This window comes from Gymnodraco acuticeps, unplaced genomic scaffold (assembly GCF_902827175.1).
Source record: "Gymnodraco acuticeps unplaced genomic scaffold, fGymAcu1.1, whole genome shotgun sequence".
Lineage (NCBI taxonomy): Eukaryota > Metazoa > Chordata > Actinopteri > Perciformes > Bathydraconidae > Gymnodraco > Gymnodraco acuticeps.
The window spans coordinates 615001-627839 of NW_022992357.1; the positions used below are offsets into that span (position 1 = coordinate 615001).

Genomic DNA, 12839 nt, shown 5'->3' on the forward strand with positions numbered 1-12839 from the left:
ACTCGCTTGATCATCATTTTACACCAAAGAGCCACTCTGAGTCAGAGTCTGCAGCAAAATGAGTTTGCAGCAGCATTTAAATCTAAAACCATAAACTGTTCGAACTCTCCTCTGCTGGCAGCGTGACATTTCCTCCGGCAACATATTAAATCATGCTATTTTATCGCAGTACGTGTACGAGCAGACCCAAAAAAAAGAGGTAAAAGAAAGTTAATATTGTACTCACATTGCCAGGGGGCAGGAGAGAGGAATTCAATGATATTATAATGTTGCTCTGTGTCTGTTGGATGTTTAAATAAGTCACTGTTAGAAAGTATTTTTGCCATATAAACTAAAACAGATTACATTTTGTTTATGCTACCCCCAAGTGGCTCAAATAAATCGATCCCATATATAAAGTTTAACTGTATTGATAACAACATTTTCTAAAACAGGACACTGTAGTTTTGTAGTGTACAGTTTACTTTGTGGCTACAGTGACAACATTAAAAAATGGTCGATTATTTTGAGTTTTTAGATGGGAAACTGTGATATAAAATACTTAACTTATCCATTAAAATGGCTGTTTTTGCACATCTTTCCTAAAAGGAAACATTTGTGAATTGTCCAACTGCCATATAAGATATAATATTTGTTCATCAATTGCTAAGTACATTTAGATAAAGGAATTGATCTATGTGCAGTAAAGCCTTGAAGCTGTAAGCAATGACAAATTGACAACTTTTAACGAAGTATCTTGAAACAGACATATTGATTAACCTTCCTTATAAATAGCCTCCAAAGGCCAACTAAATCCGACCACATTTCCATCTCATGTTTGTCAAGGTTGCTTTTAGTGTGAGTGAGTGGAGCCGATAATTAAGGACCGTTGGAACTAATCTACAAAACTACTAAAGAAGAACACAAATGCATATATATACAAGGGAGCAAGCTAGAATGGGCAAGAGCTCCTAATGGATATGGGAATAAAGGGCAACCATAAAAGCACTCAGTCATGTGCCCGTCTTTGAGTGAAGGACATCTGCTGTCCATTCACCTGTCTCTCTGAGCACAATTAAATCTGAAGGTCACTCTGGGTCATTGAGGATAACATCCCCCCACCCCACTCCCAGAGGACCTGAAAACGGACCCAAAGATTCATTATGTGACTGTTCTGAAAACCAAAAATCAAATCTCAGCCTTCCATTGCCTCCCTGTGTCCCAAGTTACTGAGCTCCCATTCAAACAAACCGTGTCCCATAGTGGGAATACTCTTAAATTGGCCTGATAGAAGCAGCAGCAGAAAGCACCATGTCCCTATGATGACTGTGTTTCTATGACGAACAGGAAATCTTTTGTCATGGGGTTGCGTGGTGGGGGTCTGTGGAGATGACAGAGGGCTGAGGAAGCAGCGACATGGCCAGACCTGACACATCATCACCACACCATCTGCTGAGGAGCTGCCAGGATTACTGGCAGACTGTATAATAATAGGAACATTCACAATATGCTGCCAGTTTTACAAAAAACAGATGATAGAATAGGTCACATACATCATTGAGATGCAGCGATGTTGTTGTGTCTGCACACTGCATGCACAAGTAAAGGGCAGACACTACAGGTGAATGAGGTTGAAATGTTAACTAATGCATATCGTAATGAAAATCCCAGTATTAATAACTATTAAGACAGTATCTCTTCGTATTTTTTGTTGAAATATACAAAAGAGGCAATATCTTAATAGATCAGTGTTCATTTTAATAAATGATCTGAATCTGAACATTGGATAGAGACAGGTCCAAGATAATCTTTTAATTTTGCTCAAATGTATTGTCAAATGGTTTTACGGCAAACCTACTGTAAATCTTTTTTATATACAACTCAACTCATCATAAATCTAAAAATACTATCAAAACTTAAGGATAAAGCCATTTCCCCCACATTGTTCCCAGTTAAATGTTCTATAAATCAGGTTATAAATAATATACGAACAGACCCTCTGTAAAATCTTTTAAAATAGATATAGCAATAAAACTGGAAAGTTTTCTTAAATGTTATATTTAAATAAGCAAAATGCATTATGATAGCTTTTGGTAAAATCAGATGAGGACTACACATGCAAATACTAAACATTTTGAAAAAAATACATCCTAAATGTGCATTTTGGTGTTTTCTTTCCAAAAGACTGAAACACTGGAAGTGCACCGTTGCATGAAAGCAAATGTTTCTCCCCGTAGCGTCTTACCTTAAAACAAAGGTCATATTAATGAAACACCAAAGCCTACGCACGCAGCAATGTATCTGTTGGGGGCCCTGAAGCAGAACAACGTGGCTTTGAATTTCACATCAAGCTCCCCCACACACAATATAGGCGACACGTTAATGGTATCTGTTCTGTCAAAGCATTGATAATGAGTGTTTTGTGTAACACATGTCTGAGAAATATTTAGAAATAGACATTTACAACAACAATCAAAGGGAGATGCAAGAGTAACACATGGTTAGAAATAACAAGGTCTGCAGAGCAACACAAACCTGTTCAGTAGAGCACCGCCTAAAATACCGTATTTTTCTGATTATGTGATTGATTTGGCTCCACCGTAACTGAATTGAGTGTGTGTTTTCGATTGCATCTCAGTTCTTAATTCTCTGGCAAAGAAAGCCAGGAGGATTGATGAGTCCGCCGCTGTCTGCATCGATTTATTGTCAAAATAAATGCTGCAATGTCTTTGGAACCGCGCCAACACTTATCACATGTTTCTTCAGTTTTCGATCTGTTTTTCATCTTCTCTGAATATTGAAAGAACCTAAAAGACTTGAACTGTCCACTTTTATGCAGGGGAGGTACTGTAGAGCTTCAATAAGCAAAATTAGAATAAAGATTAATGAGGCTTCCTTGTCTATCTGCAAACGGTACGAAAGGACGATTTTGTCCTTTCATGTGACTGAGGAGTCATTCTCTCATCAGATGAATAGCTTCTCCCTGAATGATCTAAAGACTGAATGTCCTTGTGTTTCCTATTATCTTGCAGAATCAATGTTTGAGTAAAAGCTTAGCTACATAGAGCCCTCTTGTATTATTCCCAAAGGTAAACACACCTGTCCAGGTTGATCTTTTGAAACACTATCGCCCTCAGATTAGCGTGACAGATTTGGTGCTCATACAGTATCATAGTAACGCTACATTAAACGTACTTCATGTCTTCGGATTTTTGCCATCGCATGGAAACAGTCAAATCAGAAGCCAGCATGAAATGAAGGCTTGAGGCTCAGCAGATATTCAATTTAATGGTTTTTCATTACTGATAATGGGAGAGCACAAGTCCCTTAAATCTAAGGCTGAAACCTGATTCCTGTCAGGGACTGCTAACCCATTGACAGCTGCAATAATGATCCAGTCATACATAGACAAACCACAGCAAGCTGCCTTCGAGAAATGAAGAGACAATACTCTGTTGCTCACAATTAAATCATGTTTTACTCAATGTGTCCACTAAGTGTCTGAGACTCTGCCAGAGGCTACCTGCCTGGACGTAGCTGAATCATTTGTGAACGCTGGCATAATGACAAAATATGCAATTCAACACTTTCAGCTGTGGAGCTTTCCGAAAGGTAATCACTATTTCAAAATCAAAATGTATGACAAGTTAATGTGTCCAAGTGGCAAATAATAGGTTAAGTGTTGGAGAAGTAGGTCTGTTGGATGATTTATATTCTTGTTCTGGCTGAAGTCCAGTTGGTCTACATGGCGGCCAGCGTGGATTCACTGATAATGGTGGTGCTGAAATAAAGCAAGGAATACAGAGTGCTGTTTCCACTAATCCAAACAGATTGTGGTACGAAATTCAACACGAGTGGCCGGCACTGCATGTAGTTTCTAGTTTTCAACAAGCTTGAGTGTTTGAATTGCCTGTCATTTCTCACAAAGGCAGATGTGTAATATGCAAACACTCCCGCCGCCAATCATTTCTCAAGCTTGATGGATTACGTAGTGCACTGTCATTTTTCTGATCTCATAATCTAATCATCATGATCAAGCATCTTATTGATTCAAGGTCAGGCTCAGAGCAAGTCATTTTTTCTCTCATTCTAGAAAAGTCGAGTTTCATGATTTTCAGATCAGGTATGAGGATGTTGATTTTAAATCTGAAATTGAACTATTTTTGCAATGATATTAATTCAGCATGTTATTTGCATTCAGGCAGATCAAAGATGCAATAGTGCAGCATATCTTCCTCTGTCTCTCGCTCTCAAACAGGCAGCCCCTCCCTCACACAGAGACATATGGACGGCTGCCAAATCCCGCTGTTCGCCAACTTGCTGTTAGCTTATTAACATGGTTAACTGTTTATATACATATCCCCGAGATGCAGATAGATGCTCTGCATGGTGCAGGAAGGGGAATCTGCTATGCAGGTTTTCAGCAACGTGGTGAGTATTGTTTTCTGGGTTGTTACTGCGTCAAAGGTTCCCAACCAATCCAAAAGTTTCAAGAGAAGGACTTTTTCTGCTTATGGGGAAAGTTTAAACCCCTCATAGCAGCAAGTCAGCATTGACGTCAGCACCAGTGCAAATTGGGTTGTCAGAGAAACTGATGTTTATCAAAGTAGAATATCATTTGAAATGGCTGTTGGAATAAGTCTTGATAGGAAGCAGGTCAGAGGACTGCGGAGTGCAAAGAGTTTATTTTCCTTTTGTCTTGGCCGGTGCAAAGAGCAGAATCAGTGAAATGCTAATCAGTTTCATGAGGAAGAGGAAGCCAGCAGATCTGCTGTGTCCTCTAAAATGATCTTGGAATCACTTGGCCATGATGACTTGAGTCAGTGAGTTACTGTGAGTTACTGCGAGTGTTCAGGCGAACACTCGCCTTAGCAAGTCGGGCAGATTTATGACCCGCTGTGACAGAGTGCAGAGGTGTGTACAGCATCCTGCACGGCAGCCGTTAAGTAAGAGAGGTTTTATTGGAGCCAATGCTACACACAAACAGAGAGGAACAGGGAGAGGGGCAGACTAATGGTGGGATAACGTTAACATGTTTTTCGAGCATTTGTGTGATCCAAATTATTTTTTTGATATACATTATCTTTGACGGATGTTTTTTTGGAATTTATGTTATTTAATCATGTTGTTACTAAGACAAGCCATAATAAACAAATAGGAAGATCTTTTAAAATGTTGCATTTGGAGAATAAAATTCTTTGATTTCTTCCTATGTTTATTTTTCACTTCCTCTTTATTATTTATTAATATAACAGTTCTCTCTTTTTTTCAAATAGTTTGCTTGGCCCTTATAAACATCTCTTTCAAGTGATGCCTTTGATGTAGAGGATTTTTCTAGGGTTGGGAATATTGGTCGTTTGTTTCGTCTGTTAGTCAACCACTTTGGTCCACTTGAAAGTGAATTTTTTGCAGATATTCATGGTTAAAAAATGGTGGAGCTTTAAGACTATTGTGAATGACTTTGAAAACAGCTTCCTGCTGCTACTAAAACAAGTTGAGGGAGAGCCAGTGAGTAGTTAAGCTGTTGCCATGGACCTTAACGAGACCAAAGAAGCTGAAATGCAGAATATTCTGGGTTTGGCATCAATAGTGACACCTTTTCCATTTTCACACAATCCTTTTTTACAATGTTACTCTTAAAGTATTGATAAGGGCAGCTTTAAAGCAGGAATAAATAAATGCACAGTGAGTCAATTAAAGCCGAACAGAAGACTCTATTAGTCTCCTGGAGCGTCTGAGCAGCAGTAGTGGAACTGACTTCTCATTGGGGACACCATTTCTGTTCTGAGCATCTGGACTGCACAGAATCTACAGAGACCCCCGGCGCCTTTCATGTGACTGTAGGCCCTCGGTTTTCCCTTTTTGACAGTGACATTTCCTCTGAGTCTGTGATTTCACAGAGCGGAGCAGGGGATCTAAAGAGAAGAGAGGGAAAAGGCCCGCAGCAGGGACGAGGCAACGAATACAGAGTCATACTGACCAGCTTCAAATGCTTCTGTAAAACTAACTGAAGTGACCTTCATGTCATTGTGTAATGCACTGCTTGTGTAATGTGAGCATTCTCTATTTTATAACATAATTGCAATGTTGCCCGGGAGAAACCATCATAATGATTGACTGGGTGAATCCAAACAGGTGAGTGCATTGTGGTAATGAACAGTCAAATATGAGATGGATGTTGGACAGGAGTCAGCGCTGTCTGATACACTGCCGGAGTGAGAGACAGACGGCAAGAACAAGCATGGCTGTGCATCGATGAGTCCTCGTTCACAGATTGTAAACCTTTCCCACCCTCCTCCTGTAAGCACACTCACAACATACACTGACAGTAACAACAACACAGATGGTTTTGTCCAAACGAGGTGGCACCGAGCAGTTTATCTAAATACGTCCACGACATCAGAGCAAAAACTCTGCCTGCTTTCAGCAATCCACACAGTCTTTTGGTGACATTTCAAACTGCTTAAATGCCAAATGCGTGCTCAGCCAGTCCGAGGTGACATTGTCTTGGAACCTCAGAGACTCGTGAATTACAGAACGGAGAACCGATTTGGTTTTCAGTTTCTTCCCAGATACACGGGCCCTGGTCATACAAGCGTGTAATGGCCTCTCGAGTGTTCCTCAATAAGACTCTACAGCCAGATCAGCACTTTTTAAATTGGAAGATAAAACAAACCATTAAGCCTAATAGTTTACTCACACGTAGGGGAACGACATAGTTAATAACAATTTTTCAAAATCTTTCTTCATATTCATGACATTTTCAACACGTAGCCTTTTTCTGTTACCAAAGTTATTCACTGGCTCAAGCCACTTCCCCTCCTGGGCACTGCCGAAGGGGCCGTTGTCCAAGGCACCGGCCCCCAATACTGCCCCAAAATGGCTGCCATCCTAAGAATAGCATGGGTTAAATGCACGGCCTATATGTCACTGTGAATGGTGCTGTGTACACATGTAACGATTGGCATTGTCAGACTATGTTATGTGCAGCAAACTGGTGCTTTTTGCGTTGAGAGTACAAGATAGTTATATTTTGCAAAGGTGAAAACAGAAGCAACAAATAATGCAGTGCCTGTCCTCTTTGGCCTTTTGTATTGGAGGTCAGAGCCATTCTTCATTAACAGGGCTCTGGTGTATCACTGCTGATCATGTAACATCTTTAGTAAGACACTATATTGAGTTGTGGTTCACAGTGGGGTGACACCTATTTGACCTGATATAGCAGCTAGAAAAGTAAATTCAATTTGGTCAAAAACTTGACATCCTGACCACATCTGGGCAAATACTGCAAAGTTATGCATTTTGGCACCATGACTTGGCTTGTACTGCAAAATCTTAACTGACAGAGCACAATATTTCAAACTCAAAAGTGCTCTCGTAGCATTACTGGTCGAAGTTTGGCTCAACGGAAGTTTTGTTCTTGTACTATGTTCGGAGGTTATAAACGGTCTATTATTTTAGCTAGATGAGTTTGTTGTATAGAGATTGATATACTCCCACCCACAAGCTGCTGAGTCCATTTCATACTGAAAGGAGAATCAGCTACCTGAAGGGTGCACATTGCCACAATGCAACTCTACAGTAAAGTTTATGAGGATAATATTTGTCATTCTTTATAATGTTTCAGAGGCAAAATGGAGGCATCAGGACAGGCTCTAAACATTCACATAATATTCAAACATAAGGTTTACACAGTTAATGCATGAGCCAATAGTAACCATCTAGCAGACATGGAAGAATAGCATTTATGAAGAATAAGCTCAATATTCACTCTACTTTTAGCTCTGTTTTGGTCAACTTCTGTGGGAAATAAGTGGCTCTTTTTCTGCTCAAATGCTAGACGTGAACTTTGTGTGTCTGCTGTTAGAAAACAAGTTGCTTTTGTTTCATGAAATGACACAGATGAGAGAAGTGAAAGTGAACAAAAGTGAAGTGGTCCATTTGACCAAAACAGTGTGCTAGCTGAACCACAAATGATTCATTCCCCCCATTTGATCCCTATAGAAATATTGATTAATGCAGCTTTATGCTTCATTTTTAGGGTAATTTCCAATTCGATTTGATGTCGCACTAAAAACTGCAACCTTGAAACACATCAAAGAATTGCACTAAAAGAGCAGTGTGTAGAGTTTAGTGGCATTAAGTGGTTTAGTTGATGAATACTGAATACCCCCCCACCCTTATCTTTTCTGGCGTGACAGAGAACCTACAATTGGCCTTAAGGTCTCCATTGACTATTCTTCTTTTATTTAAATAAAAGAAAATTCCCTGATTATTTTTGTATTAACATATCTCAACAGCGTTTTAACCATATACAGTATACAGCCTATGGTTTTAACACTTGGTATATGATTAGAAGCAAAGTGTGAAAAAGGGAAGTGATGAATCATGTGATTTCAACGTCCACTAAATCTTCGGTTTCCCCTGAAGAAAAATAACATGGCAACTCAAATTAAAACTTCTCCTCATAGCTCCACACAGGTCTGATGTAACCTTCCTCACACTGTGAAATCACAGAAAAGTCATATTTCCATCATGTTTTTACATTGTTTTTTCACCGCATGAGGTTTGACTGTTGTGATCCTGTTGTGCTCCCTAGTTACATAACAAGGGTTCATTCAGGTAACAAAAACACACTACCTAATTTCAGGTGATTATATGCTAAAGAAAATTATATTACATTATTACATTGCATGTCTGGCAATAAATCCCTCAATGACAATGGTCTATTAACATCTCTCTTAGTGTCAATATAAACTACACACTACAATATCTATATAAACCATTAGCTGAATGAGGCCACTTTGATTAAAATATCACCCTGGATTGGTAGTTTAAGAGACTTTGCCTGCCCCAGTGTATCCTGGGGGCACAGTGCCCTGTCACCGTGCTGCAACACAGCTCATTACAGCCATACTTTGGCCAGATCCTATATTTTCTTAACCCTGACATTTACCCTCGTTTTGCAATTTGCGGACGGCATTGAGGTTTAATCAGGCGTGATTTAGAGGACAAGCTGCATGAGGGTCTGTATTGTGGAGTTTGTTAAACTGTCCTCTCTGCTTTCTCTGCCTTTGTGACTTCTCTGAGTGGGTGGATATGAGTGTGATGGAGCCAGAAGCTGCAGTGGCTGCCACGGGCACAGAGAGGCACGGCAGAAACTATCCCTGGGAATAAATAACCCTGAATATTATATCTGCAGAACAAAACCATGACCTAACTTGTTTCCGCACTAAACCCCAACAAAGTTAAAAGTCTCAGATCAAACAGACATCACTAAGTACACTTGATTCTCAGACAAGTAATTCCTGTGCAAGCACTTACAATTTGACAAAGTATTCTCCAACATGTCATCATAGCATCTTACCAGCAGACCTCCAGGTCCCCAAACGGCTACAGATGGCTCTCCTAATTGGCAGTTATCAATCAGCCTTAGGGTCATAAATAGCTTTCCTATAAATAGAAATGTGGTTTACAGACCAGACTCTCTTGCCCTCTTTAGTCAGAATGCAAACAGTAAAGTTGTGTGTGAAAATGTAGGGCAGGAAAACAGCACCAAGAGTTGGAGGCTGACAAAAACAAACTCTTGTATCCAACATTTCAACAGCAAGAGAGTCTACGCTGTGAGGCTGCATTTTGACCGAGATGCTATGCCCAACATGCTCTCAAATTTCTAACCTGTCAATGTTTATCCATGAATGTCTAGGGACTGGATACCGGACTTGGAGATGGAACCCACTGACTTGTTGCAAAGAAGCAGAGGATGAATGTCAAGTTATGTGGAAGTGTTTAGACCAAAACCGCATCACCTCCTGAAATTGTTAAACAACACACTAAGTGCGGTACCAATTCAACCTAAGGTGGTCAAACTCTTGGTAAACAAGCTTTACCGGCCAGGGCTCCACATTCTTCAAAGACAAATTGTGAAGGGAAGGCACAAGGGGAGCAATGTGCCATAGCTGATTAAAAGCCTCTGCCATCACAAAGTCAGAAGAGTTTGGGAGGAGTGTCTAGAGTGTGCAGGGGGATACCAGTCGGATTAAGAGTTAGGGAGCGGGGAGACCCCAAAATCCCTTTCATATCAGCAGCCCTGAAGCATGCAGAAAGAGAAACACATGAGCCGGAGGGTTGTAGATCAAAGCAAGATGGAAATCTAGAGAGAAATCCATACAATCATTTGAAAAAAAAAAATGCTGTAGAGAGACATCACCCTGTTATCCCTTTCCCTCCAAGCAGCTGAGTCAGTTTATGTGATCTTGCTTGTCTGTAGGAAGAGTGTGTGCATGCTGCATGATAACTGGAGCACAAAGGATTTCAACCTGCCACGGACACGTGTGCAATAAACAGCTGCTGTGGTTTCCTTCTATGGGTGAGCTGAGTACATGGGCTGCCTGAAAGAGCTCTGCATTTGTTTATCTGAGCGCAGGAGGTGGTTAGCCATGACAGGTCTATACAGTTCTGACAGGTTTCCTGCTCCTGTGGATCAAATTCTCCCTGTGCGTCCATGCAGAGCCATTAGTTTTCCTTATCGCTCTACTTGCCACAGTTCTCAATTAATAGGAGACAGCAAAGTTATCACTATGTAGTCTGTGTGTGTGTGTGTGTGTGTGTGTGTGTGTGTGTGTGTGTGTGTGTGTGTGTGTGTGTGTGTGTGTGTGTGTGTGTGTGTGTGTGTGTGTGTGTGTGTGTGTGTGTGTGTGTGTGTGTGTGTTTGTGTGTTTAGGGCAAGGTCAGAGATAGACAGCAGCTGTCAGCTTAAATGATACCTGGAGTGTCTTCATTTGCTTGTTCACCCGTTCACACTCACTCACCCACTGTCGCTCCTACAGCTCTCAGTGAGGGGGCAGAGGAATTATTGGGTGTTGGGGCCATCAGGCATGCAGTGCAGCAGTTGGCCCTCGGGGTGCCCTGCAAGGGACACTTGCTCTTTTCTGACCTATCGCATGAGCAAATGTTAAATGAGGGGGAGCAGAAGGGGCTTCTCATTGACATTCCTGTTGGTTTGAATGGAAATGTGGCAACAAAAAAAAGAGACTGCACCCATGGGTGCTGTCCTATAGCCAGGGATGAGTGTGCTGTTCCTGGCAGGCGAGTAAGATGTCGCCCCCGTTGCCAGAGTCCCTCACAGCCAAAATGTAACACATGACTGGAAAAAAACTAAAATGTTAATCTGTTATTCTGTATGTAAGCCAGTGGAAAGAAAGCAGCCAATGATGGCAGCTCCACTGATTTTGATATGACAGTAATTATAGGATTATTTAACAAACAGAAGCCACAATAACAATGATGTCAAATCTTGAACTTGTTAGTCTTGAATGTGGTTTCATCTGGGCATTAGTTCCCACATTTTTATATCAGCTACTCAGACTTCCTACTTAATAGTAACTTAATTGTAGTATTTAGAGGACACCATGGCTGAAACCAAACGGACGCAAATGTCAGGGAAACCACCAGTGAATGCAATGATCACCCACCTATAGTCGACACCACAGTTCCAACAAAATAAAATGCTCCTGTAAAATCCCATCGTGGCCTCAGAGCGTCAGCCCGGATCCCGGTGGCGATGGCAGCCTCGTACTCCCGCAGGAAGGAGTTGAGCTCCTGCAGGCTGATGTTGAAGGTCTCACTGAAGTTGAGGAGCGTCCCGTGCCAGCGGCCGTGAGCCCGCAGCTCCGAGGGCCTCTCGATGGCCGAGAAGACCGCAGCGCCGCACAGCAGGTACAGTACGATGAGGACGGCGAGCAGCACGAAGCGGCCGTTGTCCTCGTTGAGGTGCAGGGAGCGGCAGCCTTGCAATCGCTGGCCAGACATCATCCAAATTTCAGCACCAAGCGCGCGTCGGACAGCGACAAGCTCCACATCGGAGACGGCATTCACTCGTCTGCAGGTGTCCTCTGGAAGTCACTGCCCTGCACTCTCGCTGCACTTCCATAGGCAACATTTCCTCTACTTAGCCCACCACGTTGTCCCATTGTAGTTGTAAAATGTTTGTATCTGTAACTAGAAGGCAGAAAAACGCTCCACTTGTGGATGAAAGTCTGTTGTTCCACGAAAGAGTTCATCAGAAAAGACGCCGGCGCATTGTTTCATAATAGGTACATTTGTATCTTACTCTTCAGGCAATGCAGTTGGTTGTGAAGTGGACTGCAGCTTGAATCCAAAAGGACGCGCCGATCGCTTGTTTGTACAAATGCAAGCAGCAGTAGTATCCTCTCTGTCCCTTGCACCAAAATGTTCCACCGCAAAAGAGACCACGATGAAGCCCGGATTTCTGCAAGTTACAGATGAATGTGCCGCAGGAAAAGCCCGTCCCCGCGCTCAGATAAAGTCATCTATCCTCAGGCTGGAGAAGTGTGGAGCTGCAGCTTTCATGTGGCCGTTATAGTGACACATTGCATCCTATCAGCGCACGGTGAGATCACTCTTGGCTACAAATCGGAGACTACAGCATGCCACCGCTACTGGAGAAGGAGAGTAGATTAAATGAGACGATTGAGGGTGTGCAGATGGCTCCAAGGAAGGGGTGTCTCCGTATTCCTCAAATAACAGAGGGCTTACATTTCCACTTGAGTGCAGCCTTGTGCCATGCGCACTGAGGATACTCCACAAATTGAAAACTGTTACTCACTTTCTGCACCGTGGGCACAATTGTAGAAACAATACACTCCTGAACAATGCTTCTTAGCAAAGTGTCTAACAGCTTTAACACAGAGCCAAGGAAAAATCCTGTATTCACAATCAGAAAATTATAAAAAAGTATACTCCTCATGCAGAAAAAATGTATTCTGATGGAATTATTTCTTAATGGATCATATGCTATTATACACTTGTAATAAGTACTGTTTCTGGTGCAGCTATCA

The 12839-nt window shown here is 41.7% G+C and overlaps 1 protein-coding gene across 1 annotated transcript in view; it reads right to left on the reverse strand.

Moving 5' to 3' along the window:
* kcnk12 (potassium channel, subfamily K, member 12) overlaps positions 1 to 12424 on the reverse strand; it is a 21520-nt gene extending 9096 nt beyond the window's left edge. The window contains exon 1 of the mRNA XM_034209637.1: positions 11454 to 12424. Coding sequence (XP_034065528.1) covers positions 11454 to 11793 — 340 coding nt within the window. The 5' untranslated portion in view covers positions 11794 to 12424. The remainder of the gene's footprint in view (positions 1 to 11453) is intronic.
* Between the last annotated feature and the right edge of the window lie 415 nt (positions 12425 to 12839).